This window comes from Neovison vison, chromosome 13 (genome assembly GCF_020171115.1).
Source record: "Neovison vison isolate M4711 chromosome 13, ASM_NN_V1, whole genome shotgun sequence".
Taxonomy (NCBI): Eukaryota; Metazoa; Chordata; class Mammalia; order Carnivora; family Mustelidae; genus Neogale; species Neogale vison.
The window spans coordinates 148,645,926-148,665,922 of record NC_058103.1 but is presented as its reverse complement, the minus strand read 5'-3'; the positions used below and the strand labels follow the sequence as shown (position 1 = coordinate 148,665,922).

General features: G+C 49.5%; 1 protein-coding gene across 4 annotated transcripts in view; it reads left to right on the top strand.

Annotated features, from left to right (window-relative positions):
- HOMER2 (homer scaffold protein 2) overlaps positions 1-19,997 on the top strand; it is a 90,577-nt gene that overhangs the window by 29,797 nt on the left and 40,783 nt on the right. For all 4 annotated transcript variants that reach the window (XM_044230296.1, XM_044230293.1, XM_044230294.1 and 1 more), the window contains exon 2: positions 15,864-16,020. In XM_044230296.1, the coding sequence (XP_044086231.1) occupies positions 15,864-16,020 (157 nt within the window). The remainder of the gene's footprint in view (positions 1-15,863; positions 16,021-19,997) is intronic.

Here is a 19,997-nt window from a genome sequence, read left to right as displayed (position 1 = left end):
AATAAATGGGGTCCGCAGGGAAGACACAAATAATAAATTACTTCCTGGTCACGAGGTTGGAAACCAGCGGGTTAACCGTGAGGTAGGATCAAACCCAGATGATAACTCAGGATGGAGGCTCTGGCATTTTCCAGAGCAGCCCCTGGTTTAGAGATCGCCAGCCAAGAACCTGGGCGCTCAGAGGGCCCCTCGTGGGCTCAGGTCCCTCGGTGCCTTATCCCCATCCAACTCCTGTCATCTCTGTCCCCTGGCTATCTAAACTTTTTAAAATCACTTTATTGAGGTATAAGTGACCTGCAAGAAATTGTACGTATTTAATGGATACAGCTTAATGAGTCCGGAGATACGTACATACCCAGGAAATGGTCACTACAGTGTATGCCGGAAACATTTCCGTTGTCCCTGAAGCTTTCTCCTGCCTGCTTCACCATCATTGTTGTGTGTGTGTGGCAGGGGGTGGGGGCATACTGGCACTCTAGGAACACTTACCACAAGATTTCCCCTCTTGGCAAGTTTCACATCACGCTGTAGAAAGTTCTTGGGAGTACCTGCCTCTCTCCCTCTGTCTGTGGGGGCGTTGGGGTCCTCTCACCCCTGTCTTGTTTGGTGCATGTGGTTGTGCCTTTGACCTTAAGCTTGGGAAGCAAGAGGCAGGGGCCTCTCCCTTGCCCAGATACCAGTCCACATTGCATGCATTTGATGAGCCTGGTCCCTCTCCTGCCAGAGAACACCCCGGCTGCATGGTCACCTTTCCACACTTGTCCCCTTGCACACACACGGGCCCCGACACAGACAGGGAGGGAGCTCCCTGGATCCTGAGGCAATGCCTTAGGCTTATTTCCTGGGGTGTTTTCAGTGCCCAGCTCAGCCCTCTTGTGTAGCTGCTGGTACATGTTTGTTAAGTAAGTATGTATCGATATTAGTATACATATTTATAAGAATGGGAGCAGAGCAGGATGCTATCCTGTAACCTTTTCTCTTAATACCGTGTCCTTGACATCGGCAGCCCTAGTTTTGGCTAGGTTTTGCGGGAATTCTGAAACCTACAAGGTTTTCTTCCCCTTCCTTCTTGTTGTTTGTTTTCTTTTCTCCAAAGCAAGAGATTCTGAGAGACATTCAAGTTCTCCAGCCACTCTGCTTTCGTGGTAAAACATTTGCAACATCAAGTTCTCCATTTTAACGATTTCTAGATGCATTTGCAATTCAGTGGCATCGAGAACATTCACAGCGCCGTGCACCTGTCACCACCATCCACCTCCAGATCCTCTTCATCTTTCCAAACAGAAACTCTGTCCCCACGGAGCCCTAACACCACACCCCCCACACCCCCCAGCTCCTGATAATCACCTTCTACTTTCTGTCTCTATGCATTTGACTGTTTGGGTCACGCAAGTGGAACCATACCGTTTTTATCCTTCTGTGGCTGGCTTATCTCACTTAGCTTTATTTTCAGGGTTCACCTGTGTTGTCACATGCATCAAAATGCCATCCCTTTGATGCCTAAATACTGATCCGTTGCATGTCTACCCGCTCATCTGTCGGTGGACACGTGGGCTGTTTCGGCCTCATGCCTGTTGTGAACTGGGCCGCTGTGAGCGGGAGTGTCCAAGTCCTGCTTTCAGTTCTTTTGGGTGTGTGTGCCTAGAGTTGCCAGGTCCTAGGATGATTCTATGTTTACCTCTTGGGAGGAGAAGCAAACTTTCTTCCATAAGCCCCGCATGCTTTCCGGATAAGTGACAACAAAGAGATGGCCTCTGCAGCCTCCCGGGACCCGTGCCGTGTGGGGACCCTGCTCCTGGGGGTCTGGACCAAGGGTCCGGGGAGGGGGCTGGGGCAAGAACAGTTTCCTAAGGCTGCAGAGCTTGACGGTGTGGTCGACTGGCTGTCCGTAGGTGACTGTGAACGTGGCTCCTGTGGCTGTGGGGAGGGAGGCCCCACGTGCTCCTTGCTGGGATGAGATGCCAGAAGCGAGGACAGTGGCTGAGATCTGGGGACAGGAGGGCCGCGGGCTCTGGGCTGGGGGGTACCAAGTCAGACTGTTGGGCCCCTGCAGGTAGACACCATTAGCCAGGAGTGGCCAGGAGCAGCCAGGGCTTTCCCAGCTGCACAAAAGAGGTTCTAGAAGGATCTGGAGCTCTCCTGTCCTTGCAGTTGTAAGAAGAGTGAAGGTGCTCCCAGGGGGTTGGGGGCTCCTATAAGCCACTCCTCCCACCCGAGGGCACGGGGATGCAGAGCCATAACTGTCCAGGTCACTCTAGACCAACGGGGAAGGGCAGAACCCAGAAGGACGTTTTCTTGGCCTTGAAATGTGGCCCACCCCCAGCCTACAGGTTTGCTTGCGTCTTCCGAGGTTGCCCTACGTAAAAACCACTGGCTGCGGGGCCCCTGGGGGGCTCAGTGGGTTGAGCCTCTACCTTCAGCTCAGGTCATGATCCCAGGCTCTCGGGTCCGCAGGGAGCCTGCTTCCTCCCCTCTCTCTCTCTCTGCCTCTCTGCCTGCTTGTGATTTCTCTCTCTGTGTCAAATAAATGAAATCTTTAAAAAACAAAACAAAACAAAACAAAAAGCACTGGCTGCAGTATTTACCGAATCCCTTTCTTGCCTCTCTCTAAACGCCCCCCTCTGTGTTTTTTGTATTTCTCAAAGCATGAAAAAATTCTCCTGTTCATAAAAGACTGAGATAAGCGGTCTGGTCCCTTCCTTCGGCAGCAGCCACCAAGGAAGGTGCGGGAACGCAGAGGAGGCACACGTCCTGTCACTGTGGGGTGTGGTCACCAGACCCAGGGTGGTGTGGCCTCTCGGACAGGCTCCAGCCCCTCCCCAGAGCGGCCCTGTGACCCCGCAGTTCCACGCCTATGGACGTACCCAAGAGCCAAGAAAACACATGTCCACCTGAAGGTAGGACACAAATAATTCACAGCAGCATTCTTTACAAGAGCCAAAAGGTGGGAACCACACAGATGTCCCTCTCCTGAAGGACGGAGAGACGAACTGTAGTGTACAGCCGACTGATGTCCCCCACAGAACCCGGTGAGGTAGTGAGGCATGCCCAACATGCATGACCCTCGAAGACACGGTGCTTGGTGAGGACGGCCAGACGTGGCCCACATGACCTGTGTGACTGCATTTATGGGAAGAGTCCGGGGAAGGCAGATCGATGGAGACCGAGCGTGCATCGGTGGTTACTGGAGCGGGCAGAGGGGAAGCGGGAGTGAGCGCTGATGAGCGTGGGATGTGGGGGGGTGGGTTCCTGAAAATGCTCTGAGGTCAGACAGTGGTGGTGCCGCACACTTACGTGAGCAAACTGATACCCACAGAAGTGTGTACTTCACAAGGGGGAGTTGTGTGGTGTCTGAATTATAACTCAATAATGTAAAAACTGTCCATGGTTTATATGAAATTCAAGTTTAGCCAGAAATCCTGGTGTGTGTGTGTGTTTGTGCACGCACGCGCACGCCAAATCTGGCAACTCTAGAGTTGCCACCTATTTTTGTAAATGAAGTTTTCTGTAATATGTAAAAAATCGAAGAACCCGAGAGGCCAGTTGATGGCGTAAACAAAGGCATCAGGGCGTCCACTGAAGGTGTGTCTGCACCTTCGGTTCCGTGTTTTACATCTTCTGCAGGGGACTTGGCAAGTTACCAGCCCCTTCACACCGCGTGTTTTTCGTTCTGAACAAGAGTAAGTCCTACGGAAACAAAAACAGCTTCTCTCCCCCAAAATCTGAATTCAGAGCAGTAGCCATGCCCTTAATGAGGGTTTGGCTTCTCGAACTGGAACTAGAATCCCCCCCCGCGGCAGCCACGCAGGAACCTAAAAGTGTGAACCATGAAAGCAATTAGCCACAACCAATACTAATTCATCAGTAGAGGAGAACACAAGTCTCAGACTTTTAAACTTTGAACAAAATTTTTTAAAATTATGAATACACACAGTTACTCTTCTTAAAGATTTTTTTTTGTTTAATTTGATGCTTTTAGGAGAGACGGCTGGATTGTGTCTGGGCGACTTGAGCTGTCCAAGGTGGGAAAGGGACAGTCGTCCACGCAGCGGGGTCTCTGCCGTAACTAGCGTCTCACAACGTCCCTTTACCAGGCTGCTGTTTGTGACAAGCATTTTGCACACGGTCCCTTGGGCTGGTGGGACTCAGAGTGAGGTGACTGGCCCCAGGTCGCACAGGCAGGGAGAGCGTCCCCTGCCCCGGGGCCCCGACACGGCTTCTCCTGACTTGTCCAGAATTCCCTCCACTTCTTCAGCCTTGTCCCTGACGGGGACAAAGTGTCCTGTAATGGCCCTGAGACCAAGGAGGACTCTTAAATCTTGTTAGTCCCTCATTCGGGTTTCTGTCCCTTTGTTTTCCTTTCTCAGAAAAGGTGGAGCAGCCCGGTAGCCTTCTAGAGGGCATGAAGCCCCCGGTCGTCCGCCTGGGTGGCCTGAGGACTTTCTTAAGTTTCAGGACCTGCTCCTTGCTCCTCTTCCCGGCCTGTGCTGGGTGCTGTGCGGGGTCCCTGCTTCGGTCGTCTGTCCCCTCCTTTCTCCCTGTGGGCTCTGTGTGGTGTCGTCGACCCAGGGGGCCCCTCGAGGTACTTGCCCCGTCCGCCTTCCGGCGTTTCTGCTGGGTGGCCGGACACCCGGCGGGCTCGGCACCGTGCAGGTCCCTCTCAGCCGCGCCAGCCCGAAAACAGTCACTGGGTCTTCTTTCTGCCCGTTCTCACGCACAGTTGATCTTCAAACAAAACAAACAAACACACACCGAAGTCATTTTATTGCGACGTAACTCAAGTACAGTACAAGTCAGTTTTATAAAATACACAATTCACTGATTTTTTTTTTTTTTTTGTATTCAGAACTGGGGCAACCATCAGCACAATCTAATTTTAGAACATTTTGATCCGTCCTCCAAGAAACCCAGAACCCGTTAGCAGTCACGCCGCGTTCTCCCCATTTTTACTACAGACGGGAACACCAGTCCCCAGCATTTAAGGTTAGGAGCCTGTGTTTTCCGGTCCTTTAAGAACATCGCGTCTGCTGTGATGGGGCGTCCTGTCGCCAAGTCACATTCTCATCTCACGTGTGGCATCGAGTCTTCTGTACTTTGCTGTCATTGCCGTGTCATGAGGAACTCTGTGCCCAGCTGCATTGGGGGCTCCCCTGAATTAGCCGTCCCAGGACTCATTCATCGTACGACCTGGGCAGCTCGCCGCCTGGCTTTTCAGAAATCATCACGTGGGTGATCGGATTTTTGGCTTGGTGTTCCCAGTCCACGAATCATAAAACTCTGCTTTTTTGTTTAAAACTCCCTTTTTTCTTTCCACCACAGATTCAGATGGAATGAGTTCTGATAGCATAAAAGCTCAGTATGCCACACACAGCAGGAGATAGCACAAATTTTAGCACGAATCCATGCTAAAACCCCAAGACAGGACGCCTCCCGCAGGGTAAACACGGACAGAAGGTGCCCATCGAGGTGACGGTCAGTTTGCATGTGGCAAGCACACAGCTCCCAGATGACTTCCAGCGGTCTTGAATAGAGAATGCCATTTCTTTCTTTTCTTTCTTTTTTATTTTTTTTAAAGATTTTATTTAGTTATTGGAGAGAGAGAGAGTGAGCACAAGCAGAGGGAGAGGACAGAGGGAGGGGGAGAAGCAGACTCCTCATGGAAAGCAGAGCCTGACATGGGGCGCCAATCAAGGACCCCAAGGTCATGACCAGAGCCGAGGTCAGATGTTTAACTGACAGAGCCACCCAGGTGCCCTGAGGGTACCGTTTCCTAAAGGTGACACCACATGGTGAAGAAAACAACTAGCCAGATGCATTTCACGTTTTCCTGCACGCGTATTTCTTGGAATGTATTTGAAGAGAAAATGGCCTGGACATAAACCTTCCGTGGAGCCCAGGTGGGAGAGGGTGGCCCCAAGGTGGAGACTCATTTCCTTAGTGTGGCAGTCAGCGTCTGGGGGTATCCAGACCCCCCCTGCCCCCCGGCCTCGTCTCCTCTCTCCGCTCCCGCAGCCGCGCGCACTGCGGTGCCGGCTTGTCTCCGGGCACACCTGCGGCATCCGGAGGGCCTCTTGCCCCGCACCTGCAAGGCCCAGAAGAGTGGTGCGGGGGGCGGCGGAGGGTGGATGTGCGGAGGAGGGAGAGAGGGTCTGGACGGGGGTAGACGGGGGCCACACGAAGATGGGTGACATCGTCCCTGATGACGAGGTGGGGTTTTTAGACGTGTTTATTTCATTTCCGGTTCACATACAGTGTCATATTCGTGTCAGGTGTACGATATGGTGACGAAACACTCCCGTACGCTGCCCGGCGCTCATCAGGACGGGCGCCCTCCTGCGTCCCCGTCACCTGTTTAGCCCATCCCCCTGTCCCCCTCCTCCTGGTCACCAGCAGTTTGTTTCTTGGTTCATCTTTTTTCTTTGTTTCTTCACTTCCCCATAGCAGTGAAATCATACGGGATTTCTCTTTCTCTGACCGACTTGTCTCACTCGGCAGAATACTGTCTCGCTCCCCCAATGTCATTGCAAATGTCACGATTCCATTTTTTTTGGTAAAGAGCTGAATAATATTCCTATGTGTGTGTGTGTGTGTGTGTGTGTGTGTTGCTGCTATAAACATCGGGGTGCATGTATCCCTTTCTTTGCATCAGTGTTTTTGTGTTCTTGGAGTAAATACCCAGTAGTGTGATTGCTGGGTCGTAGGGTAGCTCTATTTTTAACTTTTTGAGGAACCTCCATGTTGTTTTCCACAGTGGCTGCCCCAGTTTGCGTTCCCACCTACAGCGCACGAGGGTCCCCCTTTCTCTGCATCCTCACCAACGCCTTTAGTTTCTTGTGTTGTTGATTTTAGCTGCTCTCTCAGGTGTGAGGTGGTTTCTCATCGTCGTTTGATGTACATGTTCCTGCTGAAGAGGGAGGTGGAGCGTCTTTCCAGGAGTCTGTTGGCCATCCGGATGCCACCTCTGAAGAAATGTCTGTTCATGTCTTCTGCCTGTTTTTTATTTATTTATTTATATAATTTTTTTTCTGCCCGTTTTTTAATTGGATTATTCATTTTGGGGTGTTGGGTTGATAAGTTCTTTATAGATTTTAGATACTAGCTGTGTATTGGATACGTTGTGTGCGAATATCTTCTCCCATCCAGTGGGTCACCTTTTTGTTTTGTTGATTGTGTCCTTTGCTATGCAGAAGATTTTTATTTTGATGTCGTCCCAACAGGTCATTTTTGTTTTTATTTCCCTGGTCGCGGGAGACAGACCTAGAAACATGCTTCTATGGATGAAGTCAGAGATTAATGCATGTGCTCTCCTCTAGGATGTTTATGGATTCGGGTCTCACATTTGGGTCTTTAATCCATTTTCAGTTTGCTTTTGTGCATGGTAAAAGAGAGTCAGATGGTCTGGTTTCATTCTTCTGCATGAGGCTGTCCACTTTCCCCAAGCCATTTGTTGAAGAGATGGTCTTTTTCCCATTAGATATTCTTTCCTGCTTTGTTGAAGAGGAGTTGACCATAGAGTCCAGGGTCCATTTCTGGGTTTTCTGTTCTGTTCCATAGATCTGTGTGTCTGTTTTCGTGCTGGCACGATACTGTTTTCATGACGACAGCTTTGTGGATAGAGCTTGAAGTCAGGAATTGTGATGCCGACAGCTTTACTTTTCTTTTTCAAGATTGCTTTGGCTTTGTAGGGTCTTCTGTGGTTCCACACAGATTTTCAGATTGTTTGTTCTAGTTCTGTTGAAAAATGTATTTTGATAGGGATTGCCTAAAATGTATAAGTTACTTGGGATAATACGACGTTTTAACAATATTTGTTTTTCTAATCCATGAGCATGGAATGTTCATGTGATATCTTCAGATTCTTTCATCAGTGTTTTATGGTTTTCAGAGAGGTGGGTTGTTTCTTTTAAAACAGTTCTTTAACCAGATTTATTTCTGGTGTATCATCATTTTTGTCAGTTTTGCATAAGATGTATTTTTAAGGAAAATTTTTTTAGTTGTAACATATATACAGAAAAGTGCATACATAAATTATATGTGTACAGCTCAGTGAGTTTTTACAAAGTGAGCACAATGATGTAAGCTTCACCCAGATGAAGATACGGAACATCACTGGTCCCCCAGAAGCTTTCCTCACGTCCCTTTCACTTGTCACCCTGGTGAGTTTTGTTTTATGTTCTCTCTTGTTCCTCCCTTGGTCTTGTCCTCCCATAATTTGTTTTCTTATCCTTCGTCCTCAGAAGAGCCCCCACGCTACCCCACGCAAGTAGTTGCCTTCCATATCAGCTTTGATGTTCTGAAACTCTGCTTCTTCCCCTCCTCACTGTCGGGGTCCCCACCCACTGTTGGAAACTCCTGACCCTTTCCCAGAGCACATGGGAGTGGATCTGATCTGGGGCAGCCCCGCGGCCTGTGACCCCTTCCCGGAACTTGGTCAGCCCCATATCACGGGAGGACCCACAGAGAACGTGTGCGGAGGGCTCCCGAGAAACTGTCCCGCCTTCTGGGACCTAAGGCAGCGTCATTAACAAAGCCCGTCAGCTTTCATCAGGGTCACTTGCCTCATTCCGTTCTCTGATGTAAATGTGACCCGAAAAGGGAATCCCCAGTCCTTGGAGGGCTGGTGACAGATGTGACTTACGTGAGCTTTCTCCTTAATCGGCTGGGTTAATCTGGGCAGTTTGGGGGCAGGCAGAAATAACTTTGATAGACTGGGTCCGCCATGACTCACTTGGCAGGGCTCAGACCAGGCGTGGAGACAGACTTCTGGCCAGGGTCCAGCAGGTGCAGGCTTTCCCCGGAGAGTTGCTAACCCCTTGTTGTAAAAGGGTATGTGGGGCAACTCCCGTGCCCCCCACGGATGAGAAGTACCACCTACACCATGAGCTGAATTCCTCGGGCTTCTAACTTGGTTGTTCTGTTCCATTAATTTACTTCTTTGCTCGATACCTCCCTGTTTCACGTGCTGGACTCTACAGTTAAGTATTTCATTATCTGACAGGGCTGAATTTCACTGCTCTTCATTTTCAGAATTTTCCTGGCTGTCTTCATGGGGCGAGTTTCCCACATGAATAGCCCTGTCTGGTTCTCAAGATACTCCTGTTGATGCTGTGACAAATGTATGGATTAGTTTAGGGGTACTTGACTTTTTTTTGTTTAAAGACTGAATTTATTTATTTGAAAGAGAGAGAGAGAGAACACACATAGAGGAAAGTGAGAGGGAGAAGCAGGTTCCCTGCTGAGCAGAGAGCCCGATGTGGGGCTTGATCCAGGATCCTGAGATCATGACCTGAGCTGAAGGCAGAGGCTTAACCCACTGAGCCCCCCAGGCGCCCCAAAAGTATTTGATATCTTTATATTGACTTTTCCTATTTAAGAACAGAATGTGTCTTATTTATTAAAGTCTGCTTTTCTGTGCCTTTAGAAATTTTCTCCAGAAATTCTTGTCTTGATGTTTTTGAGGCAGATCTTGCACACTTCTATAGATTTCTAGAAATGGTATCTTTCTGTTTGCTGCTCTCAAAGGGATCTTTAAAAATCTGTACATCACCTGCGAGGTTGTTTGCATCTAGAAGAAGACTGTTGAGTTTATTTTTTGTTAATCTTGTAACTAGCCATCTTACTGAACTTTATTACCCATGCTCACTTTTTCAGTTGATTTTCCTGGGCCCTGTAGGTGTGCGGTCACATTAGCTGCAAATAACAGTAGCTGCATTCTGTTCTATTTATTACGGGGGTTGGTATGAAAGAAGAGCCATAACACAGTCATGAGTTCGAGTCTCGGATGGAGAATGTACTAGACGGACCTTCTGTCCATCATTTCCTTTGTTACCCACTCTGGGTCCTCGTCTTTGGAGGCTTGACCCTGTCTGTGAAGGGCCTTATTTTTTTGTTTGTTTGTTTAAAGATTTTATTTATTTATTTGTCAGAGAGAGAGCGAGAGAGCACACACAAGCAGGCAGAGTGGCAGGCAGAGGCGGAGAGAGAAGTAGGCTCCCTGCCGAGCAAGGAACCTGATGTGGGGCTCCATCCCAGGACCCTGGGATCATGACCGGAGCTGAAGACAGAGACTTAACCCACTGAGCCACCCAGGCATCCCTGCGAAGGGCCTTATTAACCACCCTGGTTAATAACCAGGTTAATAACCAACCTGGCTCAGAGCCAGGAGAGCCCACACTGCTGGTACCTGTGACAGACACTCAGTCCAGGGTCCGTGTCCTGGGGCGTAGATGGGACATCTCAGGAGGCCGTGACTGCATGTGAGGAGGAGGTAGAGGAGGTCTTCCGACCCGCAAAGAGGGTGGGATGTTTAGGATCAAGACAGGGCATGTGCGGGGGCACCTGGAAATGCTGACAGATGAGGAGCAGGGCCAGGCGGTCCGGGCTGGGGGGACATTCTAACACACCTGGAGTGTGTCCGATGGGGGCTGGAGCCAGGGAAGGTCTTTGCGACAGTTGCGGGGGGGGAAGCGGGGTAGGGGGGTGCGTGCCTTACCTTAATCTGTTGAGCTTGGTGGTGAGCGTTTCTCTTGGTGCTGAGTGATGGATGTTTGGAGGGGTTCAAGACCCGAGGTAGATAAACTAGCCAGCGCTTGCTGTGAGACCATGAAACACTGTTTAAATAGCTGCAGAATAAAGTCTGGATGGTTTGGTTTTCATTCAAGTCAAGCAGAAGTAGGAATAATAAGAATGGTGAGGTTTCACAGACCCGTATCCGAAAAAGCGTGGAGCTGAGCATTGCTGTGTGGCAAGTGGAGGGTGATGATAAATTAAAACATCATTTTTCTTTTTATTTTTTTCCCCTGCAAAAATTAGTCCTGCCAGTTCTTTGCAGAATTCTCTTACACGGAGCCAGAAACCGCTTAGAGCAGGAGTGGTGTCCTGCTGAGTGGGTTTCATATTCCAAACATACATATGTTGCACAGAGTGTCTAATTATTCTCGGGGACAATTACTGTCAGGTTCCAAAATGTGTTCAATGAGCAGCAATTGGTGTTTATTCAGCTCTAAAAAGACTGTGCGAGGGAACAGTGGGTTATATTGTCTGCCTAAAGCAACGTTTCGCCATCCGGAAACATCTGCTTTCTATTTAAAGCATTGAAGAAGGAATGGGAGTATTTTTGAAATCCACTCCCTAAGCATCGAACAGCAAAGAAAAGAGAATAAAATTGGGTATGAAGGTAGTTTCTGTTCTCTGATACACACTCTCTTCAGCTTTTCCCTGCTGGGAGGGAAAGGCGGCCTCCTGGGTTGGAAAGTTCTGCTTCTCTTGAATTTTTCTATTTATACTGATTTGCACACTTATCGGAACTGACTCCTGTGTCCTAGTTCCAGCACTTTTGCTTTTCCAGGTGAGGCAAGATGATCTCTCCGAGCCGGGAATCTGCGTTTCTGAATTTTGGGGCGAGGTTTATAGACTTCTCTGATTTTGCCCATCCCGATGTAAGGATTTGTGATCTGTAGTAGACTTTCTGTGACGGTCAAGGTATTAGTTCTCTTTTGCTGAGTAATAAATTGCCACCACCTTATCAGCTTAAAACAAAAGACTCTCTCTGGGTCCAGAGTCTGGGCGTGGCTTAGCTGTGTCCTCTGCGTCTGGGTCTCTTAGGAAGTATCTTTGAGGTGTTAACGAGGGTGGGGTCTCAGGAGAGATCTGACCCCCAAGTTTCCAAGTGGTTTGTTGGAAGAATTTCAGTTACCCTGGGGGTGTTGGGCGAAGGGCCTCAGTTTAGGGCCTCAGTTTCCCTCTGGCTGTTGGCTGGAGGCCACTCTCAGTTCCTGCAAATGTGGGTCTCCCCAGCATGGCAACGCACCTCACCAAAGCCATCAAGAGAGTCAGGAGACTCTGCTAGCAAGACAGCCTCACGGTCTCGTGTAGCTGACTTGCGCAATGACCTCGCGTCACATTTGCTGTACTCTTTCGGTTAAAACAAGTCACAGGTCCCCCCCCACCACCACCATCATCAAGCTCGGGGCAGGAAGGGGGATTCCATAAGGGCATAATTACTAGGAGGTGGGGAGCACTGAGAACCACATCGAAAGCTGTGTCTTACAGAAACCTATTCTTTCCGAAAGAGTGGAGCATAATGATTAATAAGAAGGTAACCATGTCCCTTGGACCTGCTTTCACGTCTCAGATCTGTCACTTACTGTGTAACCCAACGCAGGTCCTTGGCCTCTCTGAGCCCCCATTTCCTCACCTGCACACCTCCCACAAAGGATCTTTATGATCCTAAAGGAGAGGTCACGTGTAAAACATGGCAGGTGGAAGGAGTCAGTAAATACTGACTTTTTAAAAATTTTTTTAATTTTAATTTTTATTTTTTTAAGATTTTTATTTATTTATTTGAGAGAGAGACAGTGAGACAGAACATGAGAGGCGAGAAGGTCAGAGGGAGAAGCAGACTCGCCGTGGAGCTGGGGGCCCAATGCAGGACTCGATCCTGGGACTCCAGGACCGTGACCTGAGCCTAAGGCTGTTGCTCAACCAACTGAGCCACCCAGGCACCCAAAACTGACTTTTTAAATCCTTTCTTCCTCCTTTTCTTTAAACACTATTAGATTTGTGAATTTTAGAAGAATTCATTAGAACTCCCCACTGGCCTCAGATGCGGTTATTCTTGTGGAAATCCCAGTCCTGTGGGCAGTTTCCTGGGTTCAAGGCTGCGATCAGACTGGCCCCAGGATTGAGGAATGAGGTCTCTGGTCTCCCCCGTGCTCGTCCTCAGCAGGGGTGTGGGACTCCCCGCACCTCTCCCCTTGCAGAGGCTTGACCACGGGACACCCGGGCTGCAGCCACGGATGTTGTGGCCAGCTGGGTCCATGGTTCTCTTCTGACATCCTTGCATTTCTGGCCAGAGTCCCCAGGGCAGCCCACCATAGCTTTGATCCATCCCCAGAGCCCAGTCGGCAGGTCCTTAGATGGGGGCGTCTTCATGTCTCTGTGCTCAACTTGACCTGAATCACAGCTCGCAGGTGACTCTTGGCTTTGGCTTATCCCTGGTCAGGAAGCCTCCCTGTCCTTCCTGCCTGGTCTCTGGTCTCCCCACTCCCCTCACTTCCTCTCTCCTGCCAGGCTCAGGGACACAGAGTGCTTGAAGTCAGTGATGGCTTGGCCACACGGCCTTCCCGCCCCCACCCATCTCTACCCAGAGCACTTCTGCCTCCCCACGCTTTGAATCCCCAAAATCCTGTCCTCGGTATCACCGTAGTCCTCTTCAGGCTGTGGGAGGAAGATCTGGAATCATTCAAAGCTGGTAGTGTCTTTCCGGAGGAGAGATGCTGGCCGTAGGCTCACTTCTTCCGTCTTTTGTCTAGATCCCCTGTTAGTGTCTCATTGTGGGTTTCTCCGCAGCTTCTCTGAGGATCAGAATCACCCGGAGCTCCCCAGGCTGGTCCCTGGAGAGCCAAGCTCCTGCGGGGTGGGGGTGGGAGGCGGTGGGGAGCAGGTTGGGGCCCAGAAACTTGCTTTTTTATGAAGTGCTCAGCTAATTTCGGTCAGAGGTTTAGGAAACACTGGTCTGGAGGCGCTAAAGCCCAGACCCAGTCCCTCTTGCTCAGTGTGCAGGACGTGAGCACGGGTGAGAGAGCCGGGGCCCCTGCCCCAGCCGGGGCTCCTGCCTGACCCGGGTGCCCCTCCCCCGCTCGTTAGTGCTCGGTGGGAGGGAGGCACAGAGACTTGAGTACAACGCAATTATTTTTTTAATTGAGGTATAATTAGCATATAACATCACGTTAGTTTTAAGTACACAGCACGATTCGGTATTTGTGTACATTGCAGAATTCCTCTAAAACTCTCTTCTGTGGTTACTGTCCTTCCAACCGTCGCCTCCTCTCGCATCTGCAGAATTCCGTGTGAGCAGGCGTTTTCCTTTCTGGTGCTGTACTTCGATGATTAGCAAAATACGGTGCCTGGGCTGGTGGTAACACAGCTGGGGAGCCCAGATGCCAGACGTCCCCACGGGGACTTGACGAAGAACGCGGCTGCCGTGGGCACACAGGCGCCCCCGCAGGCTGGCCCTCCTGGGAAACTGCAGCAAGAATGTTCTTTTTGTCTCTGAGTCCTGTCACCCCGGGGCTGGAAGGGCGTTAGTTGAGGCTCGGGAGGGTGGGTACACCTAACCACGGTTGAGGAAAGACAGACGTCCGAGTGATCCATGCCCCCGGAGGGGCTTGTCCTGCTCTGGGATCTAGAAGGGAGATTTCGGGGGGGCAAGAAATGCTTCCATTGGTTCTTCTGGAAAGCTGGCCTCTTGAACCCATTGCACTGAGTTAGCACAAGTAGCATGCCCTTGGCGTTTGTTCTCCCGGAAGAGCGGTCATGGAAACGGGTCTGCAGCCGCGACTGATGGTTGATGCTGATGTTTATGGCGATAGTATTCTTTGCAGGAGGCTCAAATAGTAAATTGCTTTTCTAGGAAGACGATTCTCTTCTAAAAGAGCTTTCTTTCCAGTAATGAGCCTCATCTAGGCAAAACAGGTTCAAAGACTGCTTTGCCTAAAACCTCTCCATCTGGAGACCAGAACACTTGAAATTCACTTTCTCCCTTTGATTTTTTTTTTTTTTTATATCCACTGAGTGTCCTATATTTTATGCCACCCCTTTGGACACTGTAAGGATGTTAAAAGTTAATTTGTTTTGAGTTACTTTTTGGTTTTGTTTTTATCTCTAATAAATGCTCATTAAATCTCATGAACATGATACTTCAACAGAAATATCACCAAGTTAACAACAACAAGAAGTAGATTTGAGGGGCGCCTGGGTGGCTCAGTGGGTTAAGCCGCTGCCTTCGGCTCAGGTCATGATCTCAGGGTCCTGGGATCGAGTCCCGCATCGGGCTCTCTGCTCAGCAGGGAGCCTGCTTCCCTCTCTCTCCATCTACTTGTGATTTCTCTCTGTCAAATAAATACATAAAATCTTAAAAAAACAAAAAAACTTTAAAAAAAAAAAAAGAAGTAGATTTGAGGCATCTCGTGAACAGTGGGGTCACTTTTACCTGCTGGGAGCTGCTTCCCGCCCCCCACCCCCCGCCGCCCCTGTGTGATCATATTTGGAACACTTAAAGGATTTTTTTGAGCCAGTTTGCCCGAAAACCCTTTCTTTAAAATTAAGTCTATTTTGTAATGAGTTTGTGTCTCCTTTTACATTATTTTGTGAGGTCGATAGCTTACAGAATGAAATGCTGTGGCATCGCTTTTAGATTTTTATCCATCTGCTTTATTGTCAAGATCAAAACAATTCCCCACTTTCCAGAAAGAAACCTGGATCCTGTGTCCATCTGGTTGACAGTCATGTTAAGAATTTACAGGAGCCAAAGAGCAACAACCCTACAGAGGCAAGAATAGCAAAAGGGAAGGATTTCCTGAATTAAGCTCCTGAACCTCCAAAGATTTCTAAGTTGGGAACATAAAACCTTAAGGCTCCGTCCATTACGAACAAACGCGCCTTGGGTAAGATGCTGCGAATTTGAGAAGTACTTACTAGAAATATAATAGGAAGTTGCACATGGATTGCAGATCCTCAAATTGTGGCAGGATCCTCCAAAAGAAATGTATCACAGCATCCCGAGTGTGCCGGCGGGATGTCAGACAGCACCGGGACGCTTGGCAGGAAGCGCGGACTCGGGACCCGCATGTAGAGCGAGTCGCTCCTTGCCAGTCGCCCACAGCCCGTGGGGGGTGGGTTTCCGTGACTCCCGTGCCGGCCTCTCTCCTTCCCCCTGGTCTTATTTTACTTGTCCTCCTGCATATGCATCTCTCCCAATAAGCCGTTGAGATCTTTGGGGACCGCAGGAGGTGGGGCGAGAAGTCCTAAATGACTTGCGAAGTCCTGCTCTGACCCTCACGCGCCCTCCTCTCCTCCCGCAGAGAGCAGCCCATCTTCACCACGCGGGCGCACGTCTTCCAGATCGACCCCAGCACCAAGAAGAACTGGGTGCCGGCGAGCAAGCAGGCGGTCACCGTTTCCTACTTCTACGATGTCACCAGGAACAGCTATCGCATCATCAGCGTGGACGGAGCCAAGGTACCACCCGGAGGCCGACGTCGCCATTCCCAGTCCCTGCCTTGTCAGCAAGAACCATAGCATACGGGGGTGCCCTGGGGGCTCAGTCTGTTAAGCGTCTGACTCTTGCTTTTGGCTCATGTTGTGATCTCGGGGTCCTGGAATCGAGCCCTGCATTGGGCTCTGTGCTCAGAGCAGAGTCTGCTTCAGATTCTCTCCGCCCCCCAAAACAAATAAGTAAAATCTTAGGAAAAAAGGTCAGTATGCTATGCTTCAAAGTGGAGGGGAAAGGATGCACCCAATTCCTGCCACGTTACACAGGTGTTCCTGTTATAATCATGACGTTGGTCTAAGCCACACCCTGCATTTTTTTTTTTTTCATTTAAAACGGATTGCATGGAGCACTGGGTGTGGTGCAAAAATAATGAATACTGTTATTCTGAAAATAAATAAAAAATAAATTTTTAAAAATTATGGCAAATGAGGAAAAAAAAAAGAAGAAGAAGATTATTTCCCTGTTACCTCATTGTCTTCGTAACTAGCATTTTAATGCTTGTGTAATAGTTCCACCAAGGGCCTGCTCTCTTCTTAATCTCTCCCCTTATGGTTGCCTATGTCCGTGGCTTCCAGTTTTTCCTGGTCTAGATAACGAGCATCTTTATAAAACAAGTTCTCCCACTCATTCATCATGTACCTATTGCTTTCTTTTGGGTAGTTCCTTAGGCTCGATTCCTGGAGGAAATACGGTAGGCTGACATAGTAACCATTGATTCATGGCATGTGACCACCATGACCAGATTGCTTTCTGCAGAGTCCGTTCTTCTAGCATGCATGAGAATGCTGGCATATTGCACACGTCCCAGCAATTATAACTAGATGGGTGTTAGATCTAGTCTGGTTTTTATGCTATCATTCCTAGCGATCGAATTTGATTAAAAGATTTTGGAGAATTTCTTGAAATACCTTTTTCCCCAGGTATTTGTGTTATTCTGCTGTCTTCCCTCGTATTTTTGCCACGTTGCTATGGCGGCAGAGTCAAGAAGGGATAGCAACAGCAGTATCGCCAAGTTAACAGAAAAAAAGTAGATCTGAGGCTTTATAATTTCTTTTCTGTCTTTAGGCAGTGTTCATCCCACTGAACAGTTTTACAATTTCCATTATCTGCTGTCACCCTAAACTCAGTGTATCTGGGGCGCCCAGGCAGCTCAGTCAGTGGGGTGTGCGACTCTTGATCTTGGGATCGTGAGTTCAAGCACCATTTTGGAGGTAGTTTACTTAGAATAATTAGGTAAATCAACAAAGTCACTTATAAAAGAAGAAAATGAAATTCACTGTATTTGAAGCAGAATTCCCCTATTTGCTCTCTAAACCACCTCCCCATTTCCATTCCCTATCAGTTTAGGCTGGGGAAAAAAAAAAAGAAAGAAAAGCACAAATTCATTCCCTTTTTAGTTGGTCAGAGAGTCTGCTTTTGAAGGGCCTCACATTTATGCCTAGTATTTTAAGACCATAACTTGTCCTGAAAGTCTGTTTTTTTTTTTAAGATTTTTTATTTCTTTATTTGACAGAGATCACAAGTAGGCAGAGAGGCAGGTAGAGAGAGAGAGAGAGGGGGAAGCAGGCTCCCCGCTGAGCAGAGAGCCCGATGTGGGGCTCGATCCCAGGACCCTGGGTTCATGACTTGAGCCGAAGGCAGAGGCTTTAACCCACTGAACCATCAGGCGCCCCAAGTCTTTTTTCTTAATTGGAGTATGACTAGCCTGCAGTGTTGTCTGGGTTTCAGGTGCACCGTGTGTTGGACAGTTCCGTCCCTCGCGTGGTGCTCCTCGGAGAAGGGTAGTCGCTGTCGGTCACCCACAAACATTTTTACAGGATTATTGACTGTATTCCCTATGCTGTACTTCTCGTCCCCACGACTCATTTATTTATCTCATACCCGGAAGTTTACACCTCTCAGTGGCCCTTACAGATTTCCTCCTTCCCTCCCACCTGCCTGCCCTCTGACAACCCTCAGTTTGTTCTGTTTTTTGTTGGTCCGTTTGTTTTTCGGATTCCACAAATGAGTGAAATCAGACGGCATTTGCCTTTGACTTGCTCCCTGTAGCCTGACTCCTTCTAGGTCCGTCCGCGCTATCACAGGTGGGGAGAGCTCGTTCTCTCACGCCTGAGGGAGGCTCTGTTGTGCGCATACGCCCGCGCCCTTTGCCCGTTCATGGGGGAACACTGGGCTGCTTCCGCACCAACTTTGGCGACTGTAGATAATGCCCGGGAAACACAGGGCTGCGTATCTTTTTAAATTAGTGTTTTCATTTTCTTTGGGTAAATACCCAATAGTGGATGACTGGATCGTATGGTAATTTTATTTTTGATTTTTTGAGGAACCTCTGTACTGTTTTCCACAAAGGCTGCACCAGTTTACGTTCCCACCAACAGTGCCTGAGGGTTCCCTTTCTTCCACAACCTCTCCAACACCTGTTATTTCTTGTCTTTTTTTTTTTTTTAAAGACTTATTTATTTGAGGAGCGCCTCGGTGGCTCAGTTGTTCAGTGTCTGCCTTCAGCTCAGGTCATGATCCCAAAGTCATGGGATGGAGCCCCCCATCAGGCTCCCTGCTCAGCGGGGAGCCTGCTTCCCTCTCCTGCTCCTTCTTGCTTGTGTTCCTTCTCTTGCTCTCTCTGTCACAAATAAATAAAATCATTAAGAAAAGATATATTTATTTGAGAGCGAGAGAAGTCCGAGCAGAGGGGGAGAACCCCAAGCAGACTTCCCCGCTGAGCACAGAGCCTGATGGGGGGCTCCATCCCATAACCCTGAGATCATGACCCAAGCTGAAACCAAGAGTCAGGCGCTTAACAGACTGAGCCACCCAGACGCCCCTCTTGTCTTTTCAGTCCTGGCTGTTGTGACAGGTGTGAGGTGCTGTCTCACTGAGGTTTTAATTTGCATTTCACTAAGGAGGAGGGATGTTGAGCACCTTTTGTTTGCTCAGAATTTTCGTAGCCTTCCTTTTTTTTTTTTTTTAATATTTTATTTATTTATTTGACAGACAGAGATCACAAGTAGGCAGAGAGGCAGGCAGAGAGAGAGAGAGAGAGAGAGGAGGAAGCAGGCTCCCTGCAGAGCAGAGAGCCCGATGCAGGACTCGATCCCAGGACTCTGGGATCATGACCTGAGCCAAAGGCAGAGGCTTTAACCCACTGAGCCCCCCAGGCGCCCCTTTTTGTAGCCTTCTGACCGGATCCCCTCTCCTGCCTGAAGCCTGCCCCACCCTCTGCCTGTAGGCCGGAAGCCCTCGGAAGCAGGGGACTGGGGGTTTGAGCAGTGGAATGGGGCCTGGTGGATGCCTCTTGCTCCTCAGAGCCCCCAAAGCAGAGAAGCCTCCATTGGAATGTCCTCGAGGGAAGTTGGCAGAGCCTCGTCTCCTCCTGATCTCTTGACGAGGCTCCTTGTCCTAAGACAGAATCCCTCCTTTCAGCCGCATTCTCTCAGCAGAGCGAAAACTGCGGATGACGTTGGTCGGGCGCCTCGATCCTGTGTCTTTTCCTTCCAGTTGTCCCAACCCTTCCTCCGACTGAGGAAGGGAGCCCAAAAGTCCTCATTCCACGGTTGAGGTCGAGGACAGGCAGTCACCCAGCCCAGATTCGCACGGCCTGTGAGGCTCGGCAGGCCGGCGCCTGTGGCCAGACCCCGGGACACCAGCTGCCCAGCGCTTGGGTTGCAGCAGGCTGGCCCCGGCCGGTAGAGCGGTGCATCGTGACACGATGTCACGCGAGCCGCGTGTCTTCTTCCGTGTTTGGACAGCCGCAGCTGGTGTGGCAAAGATGTCTAAAGACCGGCAGGGGCTGGTTCTCTCCTCTAAGCAAGCAGGAGGATACGGGGCAGGGTTCTGCTGAGCACGCGTGGCAGTGCCTGGCACCCAGGAGGTAGGCAGTTGTGCTTGATGAGTGAATATCTGCAAGGTGCCTTTATTATTATTATTATTATTATTGTCATTGTTA